At 35.4% G+C, this 24,897-nt stretch overlaps 3 protein-coding genes across 3 annotated transcripts; 2 read left to right on the forward strand and 1 right to left on the reverse strand.

The window, feature by feature from the left end:
• Positions 1-277: 277 nt before the first annotated feature.
• LOC111021693 (phenylalanine ammonia-lyase-like) lies at positions 278-2,628 on the reverse strand. Its single transcript, XM_022298729.2, has one exon. The coding sequence runs from the start codon at positions 2,530-2,532 to the stop codon at positions 397-399; it is 2,136 nt and encodes a 711-aa protein (XP_022154421.2). The 5' UTR covers positions 2,533-2,628; the 3' UTR covers positions 278-396.
• Positions 2,629-7,477: 4,849 nt separating this feature from the next.
• On the forward strand, positions 7,478-9,899 carry LOC111024306 (phenylalanine ammonia-lyase). Its single transcript, XM_022301955.2, has one exon. It carries the CDS (start codon positions 7,596-7,598, stop codon positions 9,732-9,734), a length of 2,139 nt encoding a protein of 712 aa, XP_022157647.2. The 5' UTR covers positions 7,478-7,595; the 3' UTR covers positions 9,735-9,899.
• A 2,004-nt stretch (positions 9,900-11,903) lies between these two features.
• Positions 11,904-24,214, forward strand: ARC5 (P-loop containing nucleoside triphosphate hydrolases superfamily protein). The gene is made up of 17 exons (XM_022301957.2): positions 11,904-12,367; positions 12,440-12,604; positions 12,711-12,833; positions 13,089-13,310; positions 14,521-14,654; positions 14,788-14,880; positions 15,090-15,153; positions 18,062-18,110; positions 18,367-18,449; positions 19,735-19,892; positions 19,970-20,030; positions 21,325-21,387; positions 21,527-21,627; positions 22,833-22,890; positions 23,137-23,472; positions 23,606-23,770; positions 23,856-24,214. Exons 1-17 carry the CDS (start codon positions 12,035-12,037, stop codon positions 23,952-23,954), a joined length of 2,307 nt encoding a protein of 768 aa, XP_022157649.1. The 5' UTR covers positions 11,904-12,034; the 3' UTR covers positions 23,955-24,214.
• The last annotated feature ends 683 nt before the right edge of the window (positions 24,215-24,897 follow it).

Raw genomic sequence — 24,897 nt, forward strand, 5'->3', positions numbered from 1 at the left:
TAACGCTTGCCTTTGATTTGTTCAACGTTTTCTGCTTTTCTTTCTTTTCTGCGCTCTTCCATTTCTCTACATAACCATAAATTCATCAATAATAAAACACAATTTTTTCCACACATCTAATTAATGGATCATAATTATGGATATAATTAGACCAATGTAAAAAAAAATCAGTGCAGATTCATATCCAATATTCCACACCGTAGCTAAGATCATTAAGAACTATGGGGTAATTACCACATCCTCTTTTTGGACTTATTGTACTAAAAAAAATAACCTCTTATTTGACTTTTTGTTGATAAAATAAAATTAATTCAAATGAAAATATTACAAACAAAAATAATAGCAAAGTACAAATCTTATTTTATATCCTTCATCTCTATGGTCTAGGCAACCATATTAGCAAATAAGAATAGGAGCACCATTCCATTCTTTCAAGCACTCGATGATGGAGTCGATCATCTTTCCTTCACACAAAGCTGTGAACACCTTCTCGCACTCTTCTCCTGGAGATATCACTTTTTCTCCCGTCAATAAACTCGTTCCCAGTTCTTCCCTCACAAATCTATACAATGGATAAGATCTGCAATCCTTAATCTGATTTTTAATTTTTGAATTTCCACTCTCATATGCCAACCTTGCATTTTCAACTTCCCTTGGTAGAACTGCCTTTAACTCCTCTTCAAAAGCACCGATCTTTTGAAAGATGGAAGTGTTTGTGCTCTTTTCACCATCACCGTTGCTAAGTGCATGTTCAACAAGAACTTGTCTAAGTTTTTGCATCAATGGGTAAGTAGCACTGCATGGATCATCGATGTATGCAAACGTATATTCTCTATCAACGACTTTGAGTAGATCTTTCTCACAAAATCTTGATGGGTGAAGTGCGCCATTAGAGGATGTGGTCAACACTTTTTTTGCTACCTGGCTTACCGTGCTTTTCACAGTGCTCTTCAAGTTTTCCTCCAAATGCCTCAAGTCAATTGCTTGACATAGTGCAACCAAAAATGTTGAAGACATGAGTTTCAAAATGTCAATGGCTTCAGCTGTTTTCCTCGAAGAGATCAAACCAAGAGAGTTAACATCTTGGTTGTGTTGCTCGGCACTTTGGACATGACTTGTCACCGGATTCGCAAGATATTGAAGCTCAGAACAGTATGAAGCCATGGCAATTTCAGCACCTTTGAACCCATAATCCAAACTCGGGTTTCTACTTGCAGAAAGATTAGAAGGCAAACCATTGTTGTAGAAATCATTGACAAGTTCTGAAAATTGTGCAAACATGAGTTTCCCAATTGATGCAATGGCCAAACGAGTGTTGTCCATGGAAACTCCAATTGGTGTTCCTTGGAAGTTTCCTCCGTGCAATGCCTTGTTTCTTGAAACATCAATCAAAGGGTTATCGTTTACTGAATTTATCTCTCGCTCAATAGACTTTGTGGAGAAACGAATAACCTCAATCAAGGGACCGAGCCATTGGGGAGAAGTTCTAAGAGCGTAACGATCTTGTTTAGGCTTTTGGAGGGGATCGATCTCGTGCAGTTTCTTTGCTGCTTTCATATAAGAGCTTCCATCCAAAATGTGTTCCATGATTGCAGCTGCCTCAATTTGACCAGGATGGTGCTTCAATTTGTGGGTCAAATGATCGGTAAATTCTGGCTTTCCTTGCATGACTTCAGCAAAAATAGCAGATAGAATTTCTGACAAAACAGCCAAAATATTTGCCTCGAAGAGAACGATGGAAGCCAACCCAGAGCCAACGGCAGTGCCATTGACGAGAGCGAGACCTTCTTTAGGCTGCAACTCAAAGAAATCGGATGGAATGCACGCTTGTTTAAAAGCAGCTTCTGCATCAAGGGTTTCGCCGTTGGGTCCGATGGCTTTCGAATTATGACGACCTGTTAGTAGGCCAGCAATATATGACAAAGGGACAAGATCCCCAGATGCCGTAATTGTTCCTCGCAATGGCAAACATGGAGTGACGTTGTGGTTGAGAAGATTAGCTATCGCCTCCAGAATCTCAAATCTGATACCTGAATATCCTTGAAGGAGAGTGTTGATTCTCACCAACATGGCTGCTCTCGTGGCCGAGTGAGGCAAAGTGTGACTCGACTCGGCTCCATTTCCAAAGATCCCAGCATTCAAAAATCGGATGAGCTCCTTTTGAAGAGCTCCACCTTGTTTGGTTCTTCTATGGGAGGTGGCACCAAATCCAGTGGTAACACCATAACTATCGGTACCTTTACTCATGCTTTCCATGACCCAATCACTGCTGGCTTTGACGCCCGCTCTCGCCGACTCGGCCAGCTCCACGATGACATCGGAATCACGGGTGGCAATGGCAGCCACTTGGGAGATGGTGAGGGTCTCTCCTCCAAGCTTCACCACAGGCCTTCGGTACTCTTCCACCATGCGCTTGACCTCATCGAGATGGCTCCCCTTGAGGGAGTCGGCGGCCAAGCCCCAGTTGAGGGGATCCTGAGGGCTGATGCTGCAGAAGCTCTCTTTTTGGTTGAACTCAGCTGCAGGAGCCATTGCAACTACGCAGACACAGACCCACAAGGAAGGAAAAGGAGATGAGAGGAATGAAAGAAAGATGGGTGTGTTTAGATTCAGTGTGGAAGCTGCAGATTGATTATTGCATATATTTATAGGGAAGCTCTTTCTGTAAGTGGATAAGTGATTTGGGATGGTAGGTATGGAAGACCGGTGGAAACAGCACACCACAGCTTTTGGTTGGATGTTGGAAAGAGAGGAGGAAATGGGGTTGTTGAAGTTGAAGATTGTGAAAATTATTTATTTTATATGATAACTTTCCTTCGTTAAATGGTCAAAATTGATGTGTTAAATACTGTTTTCTACCTTTTTTTATTATTATATATATTTCTGTTTTTGTTACCGATACGAAAGTACAAGGATTAAATTCTGGCTCTTTTGGCTCTCGTTTGAATATTTTGGGCTCTGATATCATATTAATATTGATGAGATTCCATCTCAAAATTAATTGGTAACGAGAGAAGTAGCCAATATCTATTATAAATTTATGTAAGATCCATTCTTTTATCAATGTGATATCTTTAATCATTAAAAAAAAGGGAAAGAAAAGTGTGAGACCGATGACTGTCTAATAATTATTCTTGAAATAATTGGGTGGGGTTTGATGGTCTCTTTTTCAAATAATAAAAAGTAGGTTGGAGCTTTGAGAGTCAAATCAACGCGAGAGCATGCCTCCTTTGAATTTCTCAATGGACTTTTTGCACAATTCTTTTCTATATTTTTTTAAAGTGTTGCATAGTTTTTCTCTTGTTAAATTGTTTCATTATTTTAATAGTCAAGTACTGATTGTCGGATCCATCCAATAATAATTCTTATCTTAAAAAATAATTTTAGATGATAGTAGTAGGTAGCCACCGGAATTAGTTATTGATTTATTTATTAAAATTTAAAATGGGAGGATTTTGAAAAATTATTGTAAGGAAATAAAAAGAAATAAAGAGATTAGATGAACATACAATATTCATTAAGTTCTAGCTATAGATATAGTTAGTGATTTTTGAATTCGATCATTAATTTAAAAATGAGTATTATTTTTATCTTTTCCTAAATTGGTTATGATTGTTGTGAAACACTAATTAACAATCTATATCATTCCTTATCTATTTGATAGTAAGAAGAAACGTTCATTAATTACTTCTCTTTTCGACAAACAACATTTAAGAAGCTCTGGAGGGTTGGGTTGGGTAATCTGAAGTTCGATAAGTGATATTGTCTGTGTAGGTTGTACACACATCCATATGAGGAGATCAGTAAAGTTTTTAAGGAATCAATGCGATATAACGAGGAGAGGATTACCCAATTGTGGTCGAATCAGACTCCTTAGACGTGATCTGTTTTCTAAACAACGAGGATTCAGATTTCTTCGAAGTTTCTTGGCTAATCGAGGAAATCAAATTCAAAATGGTGCATGCAGGAGTGGTTTCTTATGTCCACGTCGAGACATAAGAACAAGGTCGCCCACAATCTGGCGAAAGAGGCTGCTGGAAAGGAGGAAGAGCAAGATTATTAATCTTCTATTTTTCGATTTCTCTTGTAAAAAAAACATTTAAGAAGTTCTTAGAATTTATTTTTTTTAGAAATAACACTAAAATCTAGAAAGATGATGGCCAATTCTAGCTAAAAATATGAAAGTTTGAATCATTTAGACTAGATTACATGCCTTCTATAATATAATAATAAGTATGGTGGCAACCAATTATATGCATGCTACTCTGACTACCACTAAGTATTTGAATATTTTAACAATTAAGGATCCAACATTTTAATGGTCAATAGGCAATATTAATAATTGAACGCCAATAAATTAATATAGCAAAATACATGAGCATAGGAAGAAAAATAACTAACAATTAAATTGCATTTAGATCTCATAATTCTCAAATAATCAAACATCAATTAATGTGAAATAAAATTTAGAAAGTCACGAAGAGGAAAAAGAAAATCTCATAGAAAGAAAATCAGAAAATGGGATGGAATGATGAATCTTCCTAGAAAACTCCCTATTTATAATACTAATTGAAAAATCTTATTTGAGAGAATTATATCTAAATTTCTAATCGATTAAGAAATTAAACTTGTGCCAGGTTTAAAATTTGATTTTATTTCTTTATTTAAAAAATACCCTAATAAGGTATGTCTGCGCTTGATGAGTTCTTTTTCTAATTTGTGAAGTCATAGTTTTCTTCTAATATTGTGGTTTTAAATTATATTTTTTCAATATCATCAACCAGATCACAAAATATTAAATTATAATAAAGTTTTAATATTTAACCGTGATTGATTGGTTCATTGGTCCAAAGGATAGTTGTTCCGTGAGAACACTCACAGATAAAAGAATAATAATAGTAAACAATAAAATTTAAATTTAAATAAAATAAAATTTAAATGTTTAAATACAATTTCTTAATAAAGTGCAAAAATAAATAATCAAGCCATGAGTGTATTTTGTGCGTTAATTATCATCCAATAACATGTTAAAAAATAAAATATATAAAGAAATTACAAAAATTATTCTTTTGTACATTAACCTACTTGTTCATCAAAAGATATATTTTTTAATTCTTGGGTGAATTTTGGGACTTTTTTAAAAATAGGTAGGAGTAAAAACACTTCTTTTATAACTATTTTAGAATCAGTGATATTTGAAAAAGAAATTGATTTACCATTGATTTTGTAAGAGTGATTTCATATTATTATTTTAATGTTGGGTTGCACACTTTTATGAGTGATTTTCATACAATTAAAATTGATTTTGAAGGATTAATGTTTGGTTTTAAAGTGATTTTAAGATTCTATTTGAAAATTTAGTTAACACTCTTTATATTAAACAATTATGATTAAATAAAAACATGATATATATGGATAGAAATGAACAATTCACTTCCATTGGGAGACCTTAATTTAGAAACAATTTGGAACCATGTCCATAAAAAAGAATTAAAGTGTGATATAATTAATACGAATTATGAATGAAGAGAAAGATAATAAATAAGTATACAAACTATATGAAAGTATGGTTAAATATTAAATCATAAACATAATACATTAAATTAGAAATAATAAATAATATTAAGAAAAGTCCATTTATGATAATGTAAAAACATATTTTCCATTCAAAATGTCATTCCAAGTCATCTGTCTTGTTTATGGTCTTAGAATAGTGTTTGTTTATTCTGTTTGTTAAATTTATCGTGACGAAATTATTTCCTGCCATCCCAACCACATCCTCCCTTTTTAACAATATCCACTGTCTTGGTCGAAGAGTTCTTTGAGGTACAAAAATATTTGGTTTTTTAACGGTCACGACTAAAGCTAATCTTGTCTCTGTTACCGTTTAAAAATTTGAAAATTCATTATTTAAAAAAAAATCTATATTTTTACATTTTTCATTGTCAAACATTTAACGGTGGTGAGAAGAAGATTACTCCTTTAAGTATTTTCCTTTAACATAATTGGTAGATTATTACTTTTACGGACACACGGGAGGAAAATTTAAAAATATTTTTTATAGTTAAATTAAAAAATGTATAATAGATATTTAAACTTTTTATATTGTCTTGAATTTTTAGAATAAGTGTTCAAGTAATTTAAAGTGCTCTATTTTTCTTTCTTTTGAGTTGAATAATATATAACCGTGAAAATTCAATTCTATGACCTTTTGGTAATTATATTATCTTAACAAGCTATATTCAGTTGACTCGATTAATCGCTCTACATTATATATACAATTTTAGTGTAAATAGACTGTCGTCGGACAAATGAGCTTGTAACAACGATCTTCGACACTGGTGTGGTGTCCCGCTTAATGGTCACCGACGGTTAGTTAGTAATAGGAGATAAAGATAGCAGAGAACACCAAAGGAATTAGTAACAGATTTTTCACTCACCCTGTGATCGTGGTGGCTTTTCCCTTTTATAGGCACCCTCGGACAACCATGGAGGACGTCCTATTCGTGGTAGAGCAGGGGTTGACGTTGTATACGAGATTTTGACGGGTGGTTAGATGACATCTTTGTGGCGTTGAGGTGGTGGTTAGAGGACATCTTTGTGGCGTTGAGGTAGTATTGTGACCTGCCATTCTGTCCCCTTGCAGTAGTTACCCATGTTGCGGCCCTCCCTCAATCATACATCCCGTTCAAATTGTAGTCCTCCATCTAAGTGTAACTCTTCGGGCCTGCCGCGTCACCCACTCAGACTTTCACCCTTAACTGTATAAACTTCACAACTTACCCGATCTCCAAGAGAAATCCAAGGGCGAACATTTTCTCATTTATTTATATTATAATTTCAATATACATAATTTTTTTTATATATATAAAAAAAAGAGATGATTAGTAGCTGAATATATTTTAGAAAAATCAAACCCATTTATTTCAATGGGAAAATGAAAAAAAAAAATTATAAGAAATCACCAAACACGTGAAGTGCAGGACTATAAACTTAATTTATTTGTTAGAGAAAGTCAAAGATGGCATACTCTCATGTTTGTCATTTATTTATAATGTGAATTCAATATAGGCAGCATTTTTAAAAACATATATGGTACTAGCTGATTTGACTCTCCCAAACACATTTGTTAGTGTTCTTTTTTTCTCTAAGATAATAATCAAACCCATTTACTTAAATGGTTAAATGGGAACAAGAAATTCATAAGAAATCACCAAACACTTGTGGGCACAAATATGATATAATACATAATAAAATACTTCAATTCGTCAATTTTGACCATTGAAAAAAAAAAAAAAAACAAGTAAATTATTGAATAAATAATTTCCACTACGTTGAAGCCTTCACCTACCCCATTTCCTAGTGTATGGAAGTTGCAGCCTCAAACAGTAACAGTGGTGTGGTGTTTCCACCGCTCTTCCTTACCTACCAATACCACACACACACAGCACTGCCATTCACTTCCTCAAACGCTTTCCTATTTATTTGCAGCTTCCACTCCATATTCACCAAACACAAAACTCATCTAAACACATCCCATCTTCCTTCCATCCTCTCATCTAAATCTCCTTCCTTCCTTCGCTGCGTCTGTGTCCATGGCTCCTCCTTCAGCTGACTTCCACCAAACAGAGAACTTCTGCAGCAGCAGCCCTCAGGATCCCCTCAACTGGGGCCTGGCCGCCGACTCCCTCAAGGGGAGCCATCTCGATGAGGTCAAGCGCATGGTGGACGAGTACCGGAGGCCTGTGGTGAAGCTTGGAGGAGAGACCCTCACCATCTCCCAAGTGGCTGCCATTGCCACCCGTGATTCCGATGTCATCGTGGAGCTGGCCGAGTCGGCGAGAGCGGGCGTCAAAGCCAGCAGTGATTGGGTCATGGAAAGCATGAGTAAAGGTACCGATAGTTATGGTGTTACCACTGGATTTGGTGCCACCTCCCATAGAAGAACCAAGCAAGGTGGAGCCCTTCAAAAGGAGCTCATCCGATTTTTGAATGCTGGGATCTTTGGGAATGGAGCTGAGTCGAGTCACACTTTGCCTCACTCGGCCACGAGAGCAGCCATGTTGGTGAGAATCAACACTCTCCTTCAAGGATATTCAGGTATCAGATTTGAGATTTTGGAGGCTATCGCTAATCTTCTCAACCACAACGTCACTCCATGTTTGCCATTGCGAGGGACAATTACGGCATCTGGGGATCTTGTCCCTTTGTCATATATTGCTGGCCTACTAACGGGTCGTCATAATTCGAAAGCCACCGGACCCAACGGTGAAATCCTTGATCCTGAAGCTGCTTTTAAACAAGCATGCATTCCATCCGGTTTCTTTGAGTTGCAGCCTAAAGAAGGTCTCGCTCTTGTCAATGGTACTGCCGTTGGTTCTGGGTTGGCTTCCATCGTTCTCTTTGAAGCAAATATTTTGGCTGTTTTGTCGGAAATTCTATCGGCCATTTTTGCCGAAGTCATGCAGGGAAAGCCAGAATTTACTGATCATTTGACCCATAAATTGAAGCACCATCCTGGGCAAATCGAAGCGGCTGCAATCATGGAACACATTTTGGATGGAAGCTCTTATATGAAAGCAGCAAAGAAACTGCATGAGATTGATCCCCTCCAAAAGCCTAAACAAGATCGTTACGCTCTTAGAACTTCACCCCAATGGCTCGGTCCCTTGATTGAAGTTATTCGTTTCTCCACAAAGTCTATCGAGCGAGAGATAAATTCAGTAAATGATAACCCATTGATTGATGTTTCGAGAAACAAGGCACTGCATGGAGGCAACTTCCAAGGAACACCAATTGGAGTTTCCATGGACAACACTCGTTTGGCCGTTGCATCAATTGGAAAACTCATGTTTGCCCAATTTTCAGAACTTGTCAATGATTTCTACAATAATGGTTTGCCTTCTAATCTTTCTGCAAGCAGAAACCCGAGCTTGGATTATGGGTTCAAAGGTGCTGAAATTGCCATGGCTTCATACTGCTCTGAGCTTCAATATCTTGCAAATCCGGTGACAAGTCATGTCCAAAGTGCCGAGCAACACAACCAAGATGTTAACTCTCTTGGTCTAATCTCTTCGAGGAAAACAGCTGAAGCTATTGACATTTTGAAACTCATGTCTTCTACATTTTTGGTTGCACTCTGCCAAGCAATTGACTTGAGGCATTTGGAGGAAAATATGAAGAGCACTGTGAAAAGCACTGTAAGCCAGGTAGCCAAGAAAGTGTTGACCACATCCTCTAATGGCGCACTTCACCCATCAAGATTTTGTGAGAAAGATCTACTCAAAGTCGTTGATAGAGAATACACATTTGCATACATCGACGATCCATGCAGTGCTACTTACCCATTGATGCAAAAACTTAGACAAGTTCTTGTCGAACGTGCACTCAACAATGGTGATGGTGAAAATAGCACAAACACTTCCATCTTTCAAAAGATTGGTGCTTTCGAAGAGGAGTTAAAGACAGTTCTACCCAAGGAAGTTGAAAATGCAAGGTTGGCATACGAGAGTGGAAATTCTAAAATTGAAAATCAAATTAAGGATTGCAGATCTTATCCATTATATAGATTTGTGAGGGAAGAGTTGGGAACAAGTTTGCTAACCGGAGAAAAAGTGATATCTCCAGGAGAAGAGTGCGAGAAGGTATTCACAGCTTTGTGTGAAGGAAAGATGATCGATTCCATCCTCGACTGCTTGAAAGAGTGGAATGGTGCTCCTATACCTATCTGCTAAGGTCTTTGCTACCCGAATTGAAGTGGACCATTCAACAAAAATTGATGAAAGATATAAAATAAGATTTGTATTTTTGCTATTTTTTAAAATTATTTTCATCTTAATTAATTTCATTTTGTGAACAGTCGAATAATATGTTGTGGTAATTACCATTTGGTTCTTAAACTTAGCTCTTCTGTGGAGTATTGGATATGAATTTCTACTCATTTGTTTACGTGGTCTAATTATCCAATTATGATCCATCAAATTATGAGTTTTATCATGGAGCAATTTTTGGTTATTTAGTAGTATTTTGTAGGATAGAGAGAAAAAAGCAAGAGAGCAAGAAAGAAAAAGAAAAAACAGAAAACATTGAACAAGTCAAAGAGAAGATGTTGATGAAAAAACAAAAAAAAACCAAGAAGTTGGCACCTAGGTCCCAATTCATTTTGACATTGCAACTCCAACATAGTAATTCGGAAAAAAGAAAAATGAAGCAAGAAATGAATATTAAGCTAAAATTGGGGCAGTGAGAGAGCATTTTGGGATGAAAATTTGTTGGAAACATGATTTGAAGAACAAGGAAGAGAAGTTAATGGAGATTTTTTTTCTTCTATTTGACAACTTTGGACCAGGTAGATAACGTTTTTGTTTCTTGTTCCTTTCTTCGTTTTGAATAAGGAAAAATGAATTGCATGACTCCAACCTCTATGAGTTTAAATATGATAAAACAATGTTTTTGTTTATGTTTTGGAACAAATTGAAAATAGGAAGAAACTTGTTTTGGTTATTTTCAAAATTTCTATACAATTTTATGTTCATAAAAAAGAAGAAGCAATAAATATAGTTAGTTGCAAAATGTTTAGATTTTTTAAGAGAATTATAAACAAGAAACAAGAAACGGAAACGTTGTCAAATAGGTCATTTTTTCCATGAAATATTGCTCCACATTTATGTCTATGAAGTAAAATTTTGTTTGATAACTGTTTTGTTTTTAGTTTTCTAGATTCTAAGAATTATGTTTTCTTTCTTATAATTTCTTTGGTATGTTTCTTACATTTCTTAAAAACACATTTGAGTGTTTAATCAAATTTCAAAAACAAAAACAAAGTTTTAAAAAAATTACAATCCTATTTGTTAACCATTTCTACTTTTGGTTTTTAGTTTTTTTTTTTAAAATTTTTTGTTGTTAAAAAAAAACCATACATGTTAGGATAATTTTTTTTAAAGATAGAAAATCAAACATGTATGATAACTGTTTTTGTTTTTTATTTTTAAATGTCAAAGAGTTATAAAGATATGTTAGAGAGGGACAAACTATGTAAAGCAGAGATGGTGGAAAAGTGGTGAGGTTGGGGATGCCCTCCCCATCCTTACCCCGTGTGGAGTTTTAATCCGTCCTCATCTTATTCCTATAGGTATCAAAGTGGAACCTCTCCCCATACGATTGTATTTTAGAGACGAACCAAGAGGGAGCTTGTAGGCATGTGACACCCCAGTAGGCATGCATGAATGAACATGTACCACGTCTAAATGAGAGGAATCTTGAGATCATGGAAATATGGTTAAGAAAAGTTTAAAAGAATTGATAGTTACTACCTATATTAACAAACTTCTTTTTCGGTGGCTCAATTATAAGAACACCAATGTTAAGTGTGTTAGACTTGGAGCAATATTTGGTTGACATGTGAGTGAAGATAAAACATCTTAAAAGGACTCGTGCTAGTCTGTAGGAACAGTCTTTACTCTTCTAAGTAGCTCAGATAAAAACGATGGTACAACTAGATTGCTGGGAATTAAGTGTCGAATCGTAAGCCTGGGGCGTTACATTCAGAGCATCTATTTCATTTTTAATGGTCACTTCTCAAACAATTCTCTCCTCCGTAATTCATTCAGATTCGTCAGAAGTCGATCTTCGATAGCTTGACATAATTCAACACCAACACATAAGATTTAATCACCAATCATAATATAGCTCAACTGGTTAAAAATTTTACCGTAGAGATTGAAGGTTTAAATGTGCAGGAAAAAAAACCTACCCTCTGTATTATATGGTATGGATCATAGATTTTTGTGAAAATGAAAATGGTTGTGAATTTACATAATTACCCCTACCATAGAACTGAGGAGGAACGTTCATTCGTCGATGATTGAGCATTCAATTTTAGTGGGAAGAAGGGGCGTTCAAAAATCAAAGTTAGAAAAAAAAAAGAAAAAAGAATTTCCCACGAAACCAAACACAATCTGTGTCACGTTCAAAGATAACAGAGAGTGGCGGAGGAACTATCCTGTTCCCGATTGTTGGATAAAGGATAGCGGAAATGGAGAGTGGAGCAGAGCCACCGCCGGCGGTGGACCACGACAAATGGCGACTCTACGAAGCTTACAACGAGCTCCACGGCCTCGCGCAGGAGTTCGACACTCCCTTCGACGCTCCGGCGGTGCTGGTGGTCGGCTACCAGACCGACGGCAAGAGCGCCTTGGTTGAAGCCCTGATGGGCTTCCAATTCAACCATGTCGGCGGCGGAACCAAGACTCGCCGCCCAATTACTCTTCACATGAAGTACGACCCCGACTGCGAAGCTCCCATTTGCCACCTCGTCTCCGATGACGACCCCACCGTCGCCCACCAGAAGTCTCTCCACGAAATTCAGGTATCTTGGCTGTTGACTGTTGTTCTGTTTTCCGCCAATTTCTAATGGTCTTCTTTTTGCGGTGTTCATCAGGCATTCATTGAAGCCGAGAACATGAGGTTGGAGAGCGAGTCGAGTCAATTCTCGGCTAAGGAAATAATTATTAGAGTGGAGTACAAGTACTGCCCTAATCTTACCATTATTGACACTCCTGGGCTCATTGCTCCTGCCCCTGGTCGAAAGAATCGGGTATTGCAGGTAAATTCTGCAGCCAATGATACATTTTATTTGTTTTTCACAATATTTCGTTGCCTGGAAATTTTAATTTGATGCTAATGAGTCAATGACGTACCTATAATTCAAGGGCCAAGCTCGTGCAGTTGAGTCACTGGTACGAGCTAAAATGCAGCACAAAGAGTTCATTATATTGTGTCTTGAAGATTGTAGTGACTGGAGTAATGCGACTACACGAAGGGTCGTAATGCAAGTACGCATATATCCTTTAAATTTTTGCTTCATTTTGTTTTGTTTTTGTGCACAATGTATGCAGACTTTGCTGTTGGATTACTTAGATTATTGGAGAAGGACTTGTTTTTGTTTGGGAGTGTTCAAAGAGTATTGCAGAATGTAACTTTGGTTACTTAGTCATCAGCTCTTTCGTTTTGATTTTCAGAGAAACTGACTTGTTTTTGTTAGCCTGAAATTGAATGCTTTTACAAAATAGTGGGGAATTTCATTGCAGATTGATCCTGAGCTCTCAAGGACTGTGATTGTGTCAACCAAGCTTGATACCAAGATACCCCAATTTGCTCGTTCTGCAGACGTGGAAGTCTTTCTTTTGCCACCCTCTTGTGCACTTGATGGTTTCATATTGGGCGATTCTCCATTTTTCACGTCTGTTCCTTCAGGAAGAGTTGGTTCTGGACATGATTCAGTTTATAAATCAAACGATGAATTCAAACAGGTATTTCGATGCAAATTATGTTTCCTTTATTTTTAAATAATCCATGTTTATTCTAGCTTCTTTAAATGTTCCATTTTTGCAGTAGAGTTATTATTGTGGATGCAATGTAGCCTAGGCGGATGAATGCTATGGTACCTGCTTGTTAAGAATATAATAAAATGTATAATCTAATCTATGAGATTAAGATTTTGGGTCTAGTGGTAATTTGATATGGTATGAAGGAATCTTTTAGCCCATGAGTGGGAGTATTAAAAAATAACTAAACCCTAAACCCTTATTAAGGGAAAAACTTTACAGGCCAAGCAAAAATCCTTTGGTCTAGTGGAGTGCCAGGGTTGTTACGGGGATTCTAGTTTGGAGGAAACAAAAACATCTTCCAAGGAGAAGAGTCGGAAAGAGCGGCTTTTTGGAAACTTGTTAAAATTTGTGTGTCTTCGTGGTCTTCAATTACCAAAACCTTTTGTAATTATGGTGTTACTCAAATCTTTGCCAATCCAGTCTTTTTCTGTAACCTTTTGGCGTGCAGAGATATCTCTCTTGTTTTGGTAATGAAAGTTTCGTTTCTTATCAATAAATATATTATATATATACCTAACCTATTTGCTTAAGTATTTGGATTTAGTGGTAATCTAATTGGAAGCTTTTCGTCTCAAGTCCAAATTTCTTCTATATTAAAGTTAGATATTTTTGGTTTGTGAAGAACTCTACGATGGTAGCAGATGAAGAATAATCTAAAATATAGATATGTTTTTTTTAACAATCTTTTTTATTTCAAGGGAATAAATGATACTTGCACGGGGTCTAAGGATAATTACTAACTTGACCCTTTGCCCAAGTGTTATGTTTGGTTAGTTACTGACTTTTCTTTCTCATAATTTCTATTCTTGGATTATAGAATCCAAAAGCAGTTTTCAAAAACAAATCTGTCTAACAGATCTTCACTAGACAGACCCTTAGTTTCTTATCACGAAAAAAGAAAAAGAAAAAGAAGTGAGATATCAGGCTATGATTAAAATGTTACTGGGATTGAAGACTATATGGGGATATTTTATGCTTATACCTTATATTCATTAGACTGTGCTGAGAAACTTGATAATTTCTTGGAATTCAATAGGTTGTACATTTATTTAGTTTTGTGATGGAGGAATTTTTATCATAATTCTGATTTTACTTTGGGAAGTTTTATAAAGTTAATTGCATTTCTGGTTAGGCTATTGCTTTGAGAGAGAAGGAAGATGTTAACCTGTTGGAGGAGAAGTTGTGCCGGCCACTAGCTGAGAAAGAAAAAGTGAGAATTGGTGTAAGCAAATTAAGAACGTTCTTAGAAGAACTGTTGCAGAAAAGGTAGTTTGTCTTTTTCCTTAATTTTTCCTTTAATTGTGCTAGCAGAGTGGATATTCTTTCCATTTATTATATTGAAATAAGTTGTTAAATTATATTACTTAAACATTTATCAGAGATCTGAATATCTTATTAGGTATATGGATAGTGTGCCCTTGATCATTTCACTTCTTGATAAGGAGTACCGGAGCACAACTCGGAAATTGAATGAAATTGATCACGAACTCAGGTTTCTTTTCCTTTCAATGTATAGCTTTTTAGGAGACTTATCTTTGATTGAGATGCAGTTTGGTTTTTCTAAGCTTTCAAATTTTAACCAATTTCACGAGGAAAAATTAATATATTTATTTTTGTATGTATTCTCATTAAATTCTTCTTCTAATTTTTATTTTTTATTTTTACTTATTTAATTTTATTTTTTTAAAATTTTGTATGCAGTAATTTGGATGAAGTAAAATTGAAGGAGAAAGGGAGAGCATTTCACGATTTGTTTTTGACCAAGGTTTCTCTTTTCATAGACTGTCATGATGTGGCGATGTAATATGATTACTATTCTAATGTAGTTACTTTAATTTCTTCTACTAGTTTCTTAACTGCCCTTTGATACTTTGCAATGTCGGGAGACTGAATCCCTTTTCTTGGTTTATTAGTCAGTTGGGGGAGGATTGTTACCATATCTTGATTCTATCCATTAAGTGACATTATTTTTGAGGATGACTCTTCTCTTTTCACGTTCATTATCTTGGGCATTTAAATCATTTCTACCAAAAATAACATCTTTGTAAGTGATGATTGGAACGAAAAGCATAGCATTTGGACCTGACAATTTAACTTGTTTGGAAGAAAAATTGAGAATTAGATCAAACTAAGAGATAAAATTGAGGTGGTTAGTCTCAGCTCTAACAGAGACGGGTGTTTTTAACTCTGGAGAGGTCTGGTACTGTTACTTGTAAATTTTCCACTTTGAATCATCCTTATTACCTAAGTTAAAGTTCCTTCTATTGAATTTAGTTTGGTCTTCCCCATGGCATGCTGGCTTTGTTTTCATAATGACAAAATCTCAGATCATCTTTTCCTCAACCATTAGTTTGCGGCTAAGAGGTGGTTTTTCCTTATGTACATTTTTAGGATTTCTGCTTCCCTGAAATGCTATCAGGTTAGTAGCTGAAAGACAAAGCAACATCATTGGAAATTTGGGTGAAAGTTTTGCTGTTGCTTTGACGGATAGAAAGAAGCCACAGGACTTCTAGTGACAAAAGGAACTCCTTTGACAGTTTCCATGACCTTGTACTATATAAGGCTTCTTGTTGCAGTGCTCTTCATAATATTTTTTTTCATAACCACTGTGTTTTTCAGATTAACCTCAATTGGAGGGCTTTTTTGTAATAGTCTTCTTTTCTGTTTCCTTTACCCCAGCCTCTAGATTGTCTCTTCTTCCTTTTGTTTGATGGTATATAGACATGGTGTCTTTCTTTAAAAAGTTAGATATTGAAAGGCCTATAAAAATGTTTATTGGATTTCCATGGACAAGGTTCTTGGGAGCAAAGCCGCAATAGGTTTGGAGAGAGATGAAAATGTCAGGTCAGATTAGAGGCTGCATGTCTTATCTTTCTTATTTAATTTTTATCAAGGGAAGCCTAAAGGAAAATTACTGCTTCAACTTCAAGAGAATTGAGACGAGGGAGCCCCTTCTTTTCCCTATGTTATCATAGCAAATTACCTTTGCTGGACTTGGAGAAGAGTGCAGAAGAAACATTACTGAAGGCTTTTATATCAGAAAAAAGATAAGTTATTTCCTCCTCCTCCAATTTGCAGATGATATTCTCCTCTTTGGTTCGTGATGAAAGGAAGATTTCCTACCTTTTTGACTTGGTGAGCTCTTGGTTTGAAAATAAAATTGTTGAAGTCTTTGGCTGCCAGATCAACACAGAAAGTAAATGATTTGGTGCTGCTGCCAAAACTTGGGGTTGCAGTATTGGTTCTTTATATTTTGATTATTTATATTTCCCTTGGAGGCAGTCATAAATTTCCTTTCTTTCGGTCTGTGGTGTCAAAAAAATTCGGCTGAATGAGTGGGGGCAACTTTGCTATTTCTAAAGGAGGGAATCTTATAACGGTTCAAGTAAGGTTAGCCAGCCCCTATTGCCTTTCTTTTTGTTTTTTGTATCCCTAACATGGTGGCCTCTAAAACTGACAAGGTCATAAGGAATTTCTTTCGGGAGGATGTGGATATAGGGGGAGGTGGTCTCCAAATTAGTTGGAAAGAAGTAATTCTTCCTGTCCTTAATGTTTGACTCAGTATTGTCAGCACGAGAAAAGAATATTGCCTTGTTGACCAAATTGACGTGCTAGTCTATTGAATTAGACTCCATACAGAAGAAGCTTATTCCAAGCAAATATGATTCCAGTAAAAATGGATGGCTGCCTAAGTTTCGGAATCGCAGAAGCACTGGAAGTCCTGGACACAACATTTTCAAGTAGCTTTCAGAGATCAAAGTAAAGGATGGTTGCGATACCTCTTTTTGGATGGGTAGATGGCTGAGTGATGGCCCTCTTACTGAGAAATTTCCTAGGCTTTCTAATTTGTTCTCTACCATGTATGTCTATATAAGAGATGTGTGGTTCTTGCCAATGCTAGTTAGTCCTTAAATTTTGGAAAGGTCCTTTTTCTAATAGAGAGTTGGATGATTGGGCCTTGTTACTTCTGTTTGATCGTGTATACCTTCCAATCTGGACATGATAATGTTTACCGTTAATCATTGTTCAGCCTTCTATGCAGAAGGTACCTATCCTTTGCTGTTCGCTCCTTGCATGGAACTCTGGAGGCTAAGGATTCCCAAACGGTGCCAAGGTTTTCTTTTTGTGGTTTATTTCCTTGGGTGGTATTAGTACTACTTTTACAATTCAAAGGAGGAATATCGCTTGCCGCCTTAATTGGTTGAACTTTTGATGGAATAGTGGGGAACGTTTGGATCACTTTTTAGTTGCCCCATGCGGCTGTTTGTGTAGAAAGTTCATTTGTACCTTCCACCATCTGTTCCCTCGAAACTTGGAACTTGGAAGAGCTTATGTCCTGTGGTCATAGGTAGCATGTGGCTAAATGGCTTTTGTGCAATCCATTGGAAAATCTGACTAGGAAGAGAAAGAAGGGTCTTTGACAATGAAGTCCCTCTGGGAAGTATGCATTTTTGTTTCTTCTTGTTGGTCTCTAAAGTCTTAATCTTGTTTTTTTTTTACTACTCATTAGCTACAATGTGTGACAAGAGATCCCTTTTTAATTCTTTTCCTCTTTGAGGATTTTTTTTAATATATATATCAATGAAATTATTTTTCAAAAGAAGTTTGTAGAGATACTTCTTCTATTTAATGGATTAAAATTGCAATATGACTTGGCCTTCTTCATTATGCAGTTGTCTTTGCTATTAAAAGGAACAGTTGTTGCACCTCCAGATAAATTTGGTAAATTTTAATGACGCTTGAAATTGAAAAGTTTTGAATATGCAAACATAGCTCTAATTTTATTTTTGTATAAAGAAGTCAATTTTACTGTAGGATACATCCTCTCTCTCTCTCTCTTTCTCTAAATTTTTCTGTGTCTTTGTTTGATTCCTCCTTTTCTAGGCATGGGGTCATCTCGTCCTTAGGACCTCTTTCTACGCTGTTGCTTTTTTATATTAATTCAAATTTCTCTGTATATGAAATAAATGTCATGCAGGTGAAACACTACAAGATGAAAGAATCAATGGAGGGGCTTTTGTTGGCACTGATGGCCTTCAATTTCCCACAAAACTAATCCCGGTAAGCTTACATGTTTTAAGTTGAAATGTTTTTTTTTTCTTTTTTTAACTAAAATTTCATACTTCCTCATCAAATTTGTTGTCATATTTGGACTTGTGAATTTTATTTTATATAGGGAAAAAAAGACTCATGAATATATAGAATAGCAAGAGGCTAGACTGCCTTATGTTTGTTATGGGCACTATTACAGGGAGTACCTAGCTTTAGGCACACTCAGGCACATCTTTAGATACAAGTTACCTAGATGCTCGACATCATTGGATTGGATGCATGAATATCTTGATGCTCAATGTGGTAAAGCAACTTGAAACGATAAAGTCAATGTATTTATTGCCTTTTTCTTTCTTTCTTTTACCCTTTTCGATAATAATACAAATTTCATCTGATGGAATTTCCAGAAACTTTACATGCTAAAAAAGAAAGCTCAAATTGAGACATATAGAACTAAGACAGTAATTACAAAAATGCTCAGACCTAAGACATCGATATAAAGAAACAAAGACAATAACTCCCATAGTTGATCTACATTTGTGGAGGTTTTTGGAGCTTCTTTTGTTGCTTTCTATCACAATTCCATTGTATCAAACGAAAGCAACTAACTGAAGAAACTTCGGTTTGATCCCTTAAATTGGGACCAAAAAGGCCTAAGAAGAGACGATTCTTTTGTTTGTGAACTTTCTTTGGAAAGGGGCTAAATTAGAGGGTGGTTCCCGAGTAGTCATCTGATTAACTTTTCCCTGCACTTGCTTCAAGGAGCTAAAAGAGTGTATATTTAACAAACATGTTCTTACTGTATATGTGTTAGATTTTTAGAAAATTATGTGTTCTTCTGTGTCTCGTGTCCATATCCGTGATTTTTAGTTTGTAACAGTTCACCTGTACATATCCCACTCCCAACACTTGAAAAAACTCTAATCATCCTGGGTGGCTCATTGGTCCAAAGGGGGCTAGGGTAAATTGAGAGGAAATGAGTTCAAATCTCGTGATGGCCACCTACCTTAGGAATTAATTTATGTGTTTCTTGGCACCAAATATTATAAGGTCATACGGTTGCCTTGTGAGATTGGTCGAGGTTTACGTAAGCTAGCTTTGGACACTCACGAATATTAAAAAAAAAAATATTGAAAAACTATAGCTAACTCATATAAGTGAATTGGATGTCTAACATATCATTATTTTATGTATTCCATTTTATCATTATTTGTCCTTGTATCAATTAGTCCAGAGAACGAAAGATGTACTCTAGTTTAATTTTCTAATAAGATATCTATTGTTTTTTAAAAAGAATGCAGGCATGCGTTTGTATGGTGGTGCTCAATATCATCGTGCCATGGCTGAGTTTCGTTTTGTGGTTGGTGGAGTAAAGTGTCCTCCAATTACAAGGGAAGAAATCGTAAATGCATGTGGAGTCGAGGATATACATGATGGAGCAAACTACTCTAGGTATTATTCCACTACCTTTCTTAGTTATTATATTTTTTTAATGACTTTTTCCTTTGCAATTTATAATGAATGACCAGAACGGCTTGCGTAATAGCTGTGGCCAAGGCTCGGGATACCTTTGAACCATATCTTCATCAGGTGATATTACCATATATCTCAATTGCTTTAGTTTCTTCTATTATACTTTCATCAAATAATTTAAGAATATTATCCAATGTCTCTAATTTGCTAGGTGTGTAGTTGGACTTGGGAATTATGATCTTTGCTTCAATTTTTTCTTCGATGAAATGTTGATGTATCTTCACATATTTTATGCAGTCTTGATGGACGATGCTTTGCTATAGTTATAGCTTCCTGGTCTTTTGCTAAGTAGTCGTGGTAGTTTTCTAATGTATCCAACTTCTTTTGGTTATAACTTTCTTTGCTATGCTTATAGCCATCCAACAATTGTCTATGGCTAACTCTTCACTCATTTGATCGTTCTTTAAATTCTTTTGTGTCATTGTGATGAAAGGTAGTATTCATTTTCTTTTTCTTTCTTTCTTTTGTTTTTTATTTTGTGTCATTGTGATGAAAGGTAGTATTCATTTTCTTTTTCTTTCTTTCTTTTGTTTTTTATTTTTATCTTACTACAGTATCATTTCCTCATACATTGGTTCTTAATGATGAACAAATATGTATACATTCATTCATATAAAATAAGATCAATTCCCATCCACCATTGTGTACTGATACTTATTGAATATAGAATAAATCTACTTCTTTTTTTTCCTATGAATATAATAGAATTATTCCATTATTACTAAGAGAATAGACCAAATATTAATTTTTCGCCAAGATAATCCCCTCAAAAGGGCAAGGAAGACATAACCTTTTTGTCACGACATGTCAAATCACATACTTTTTAATGCACGTATAAAATATTTTTTCTTTTCTATTGCTGTTTTATTACCAAAATAAATAGATATGCTATGCCCAATCATATATATCTTTTTAATATGAAAATCACCTTCATTAAGAGGAATGAAGGGACAAGAAGAGGCCACAAAAGGAGGAGGCCAGAGCAACCAATAAGGGTTATCCAAATGCCCAATGTCATATTTCATATTATGCCACTATGTGTTAAACAAATAATTTGTTTGGAAAAATGTTTCCATTACCTTATTTGGCGACATCTTTTGTGCCTCTCATCTTTGACAAGTAAGATTGTTGTTGCCTTAATTTGCACCTTGGACTTTGAAACAATGTGTTGAATCAAGAGCAACAGAGTCTATATGTAATTTGACTAAATAGCCTGTATGAAACATGTTGTGATTTAACATTGTGTTTGATCCTTGGGTGGTTATTCCTTTGGAAACTTCACAGATTTGTTGTATAATTTGTTTACTGCTGCTGATTATGGAAAACCTAATATGTTTTATACTTGATGTAGTTGGGCTGTAGATTATTGCACATTTTGAAGAGATTGCTTCCCATATCTGTCTACCTTCTTCAGGTTTGAGCTTGTTCCGAGGAATTCTTAGATGACATTATTTTTTATTATTTTAATATTCTTTATAGAACTTTTCAAAGCATGAAGCAATAAATGATTTTTCTTGAGAAGTCTTCGTCACCGTAACTTCCAATTTTAACAGAAAGATGGGGAGTATTTAAGTGGTCATCAAGTGTTTCTCAACCGTGTTTGTTCTGCCTTCAACAACTTTGCTGAATCTACTGAGAAGGCATGCCGTGAAAAGTGAGGAACTTGGTTATTTTAAATTATTGTCATTTTTATACTAGGTTTGTTCGACTTCTGATAAATGTGCTTGCATGTATTAGAAAATAGGATGTCGCAACCAAACAAATCTTTTAGGTTTTAAAATGTTTTCAAATTAAACTCAATTTCTCTTTCCTTGCCTACTTAGAGGGTTTAGCAAGATGCAGCAAGCATAAAAAAAAAAGAAAAAAATATCTATGAAAAAGTATATAGTAATAGTATTATGAACAATAAGATAATGCAAATGTTAGTAAGAGCTTTGGTAAGAAATTGTAGGAGAAATTAGCACTTTTTAGAGTATTTCACAGTTTCTTAATTATAAAAAAAAAAAAAAAAAAAACTTAAAAGAAAGAAGGATTCAGGTGCCACAGGCACTCTTGCGTTGTGGTGTGCGCCTGAAGTGAGGTGCTATCGTGCCTTTTTTGAAAAGTTTGCCTAGCCACACTTTTCAAAATACTGATTTCTGATTTTGAAAATCATTTCTTAAATAAAAACGGGACACCTCTAATGTAGCTAACCAAATGTTTAATGTAATTTAAAAGTTTTTTCTCTTGAAGAAGTGAAGCATATGAGACATAATCCTCAATCTTCATGAAAAAAACATCGATAAAAATGATGTAAATATAAATCAATTATTACTAAACATAATAGTCCTGAAAAAACTCATGTCTATTAATGGTCGTCTCGCTGTCTTTCAATAATTACTTTCTTGAATAATATTCTAGAGATCATTCTCATCATCATTCTCACTAATATGGTTGACCCATTCTTTAATTTTTGTCATCAATTTGCTTCTTAAGCCTTGGTGGTAAAAGTAGTAATGAGCTAAATTACCAACTTTTGGTGCTGCATTTGAATACATAAGTGAACTTTTATATCTTTTAAGAATATTAATAATGATATTATTCTTCTAGTTATTTCACAAGGCATAAAGATCCAAAGTCTTAGTATAATGAACTTATTTAGTATTAGTGGGAGAGTTCTTCTAAGCTGACCTTAATTTCTAACATAGAGGTTTCTGACAAGTTTTCCACTCTATAAGGTGAGGATAATTTTAGATATATAAGCCTTCCTTTAAATACGTAGGTCACATAGATGTGTTAATGAATGATATACCATATTCCACATGATTTCAATTATGTCACGTGATTTGTTTTATACCGAATTCTCTCTTCTTGTTGCAGATGCATGGAAGATTTAGTGAGCACTACCCGCTACGTGTCATGGTCACTTCATAATAAGGTCAATAATGCAAATATTGAAATGGTTTTGATACTCCATGGATTCAGTAACTTTGCACCACGCTTTGATAGTTTGATGTATTGCTACTTATTCTGTTGTTTTGATGGTGATTATTTTGTAAAGCATGTTTTCAAGAGGCTCTGACATAATAGAGCTGTAGCTTTTAGAAAATCTGCAGAAGTTCGCTGTTTCTTGTCATTTAAGTTGCATTATGGATCTCATCTCTCTTTCTGTGCAATGCTGCAGAATCGAGCAGGGCTGCGTCACTTCCTAGACTCGTTTTGCGGAATTGATCAGTCCATCATGGGAGGGAATTTGGCATCCCAAGATTCAACGTTTGGATCTCTTAACAATGAGCGGCAAGACAATAAGCCTAAGCCAGATGTAAAGCTCAGTCAATTGGCGTCGGGAGTTGACTCCAGCTCATGTATTCAGGGAACAGAAACAAGGCTGGTTGATCTTTTAGATTGCACGCTTTGGAACAGAAGGCTTGCCCCTTCATCTGAAAGAATTGTTCATGCTCTGGTACAGCAGATATTCCATGGCATTAGAGAATATTTCTTGGTTTCTGCAGAACTAAAGGTTTGCACTCTCTTTACGTCTCTCTTCTTCTTTTACAATGGAACCTGATTTCCTGATTGTTATCTGCTACTTTTGCCTATCGGAGGCTCGAAACTGTTTCCAAGTTCACTTTGCTCTCCTCTTTCTTTTGCAGTTCAACTGTTTTCTTCTAATGCCAGTTGTGGACAAGTTGCCTGCGCTTCTTCATGAGGACTTGGAGTCTGCTTTTGAGAGCGAATTGGATAATGTTTTCGACATCACAAACTTGGTACACTCGTTGAGCCAGCGAAAGCGTGATGCAGAGATCGAACTGAGAAGGGTATATTCTTCCTCTCTCTGTTTGTCTCTTTTTCTCTCTAATTATTATTTTATCCGTTATCCAACACGATCGTGCCTTCTCCCAGATTAAGAGGCTCAAGGAGAAATTTAGGGTGGTACATCAGCAGCTCATATTGCAACAATCCAAGCCTGACATGAAGGCTGGAGAAGGTGATATGAAATGAAAACAAAATTCTCGAGCAAGGTCGGGGTCGGAGTGAGTTATGTAAGTTCTGGTATGATAGTTTCTATCAGTTTTTATAGTGAACTGTTGAGAAGATTTGAGAATAGCATGTGAATTAGGTAATGATCTTAATCCAGAGTTACTTTTCTTGTAGCTAAACATCTTTATTCTGATATAGGAAGAGTGAATACTGGAATTCATCAGCCTCTCTGAAAATTGAGAAATCTATCATGTCAAAGTGAGCATGAATTATTGGCTTAATTCACTCCTTCAAGTTTTAAATGTTGGATGATTGAATCTGAATTTTTTGTCAAAACATTTAAAAATGAGAATTAGGGAAAATTCAATTCTTGCTCTTTTAATTAGTGGGAAAATTTTAATCTAGCTGCATTAAATTGAACCCTAAATAAGTGAGGTCAATGTCCTCAATTAATTAAGGTTTTCCTTTTTAGAGCTAATATTCTTCTAATATGATACATTTTAATTTGACATAAATTTTGTTACCTACTTTATTTTGTGGCTAGATTTTGGAGTATTTTTAGAGCTTGACTAGGAATATTTTTTTTAATTGTTTATTTCTTTTTTTAGTTTATCATGAGAAGGAGGATATTCAAATTTTTAGCTTTTTGGTCGAAGATATATGTCTGAACTTTATAGAATTTATGTGTTAATTTGGAGGTAATGTTTTTGTTTAGTTCCAAGGAGTATGAATTTCACCATTTATTCAAGTTCGTTTAATTTAATTTGACGAAATTAAGACTTCAAGGTTAAAATGAACGGGTACTGAGCCAGGTAGAATTGAATTTTTTCCCTCTGATGTTTTACTATTTAACGCATCTCCTATAAAAATGAGTTATTACCGAATCTTTTTTCTTAATTTTCTTTTTATATATTTCAGTGGGGAAAATTAATTAAGTTTTTAATTGATATTAACAATTTTATTC

This window comes from Momordica charantia (assembly GCF_013281855.1).
Source record: "Momordica charantia cultivar OHB3-1 chromosome 4 unlocalized genomic scaffold, Mcharantia_2.0 BLBB01000004.1, whole genome shotgun sequence".
Lineage (NCBI taxonomy): Eukaryota > Viridiplantae > Streptophyta > Magnoliopsida > Cucurbitales > Cucurbitaceae > Momordica > Momordica charantia.

Coding starts and splice junctions, on each gene's coding strand:
- LOC111021693 (XM_022298729.2), bottom strand. CDS start 2,532: ATGGCTCCTGCAGCTGAGTTCAACCAAAAAGAGAGCTTCTGCAGCATC.
- LOC111024306 (XM_022301955.2), top strand. CDS start 7,596: ATGGCTCCTCCTTCAGCTGACTTCCACCAAACAGAGAACTTCTGCAGC.
- ARC5 (XM_022301957.2), top strand. CDS start 12,035: ATGGAGAGTGGAGCAGAGCCACCGCCGGCGGTGGACCACGACAAATGG. Junction 14,655..14,787: donor GAAGAACTGTTGCAGAAAAG/GTAGTTTGTCTT, acceptor ATATCTTATTAG/GTATATGGATAGTGTGCCCT. Junction 23,771..23,855: donor CAGAGATCGAACTGAGAAGG/GTATATTCTTCC, acceptor GCCTTCTCCCAG/ATTAAGAGGCTCAAGGAGAA.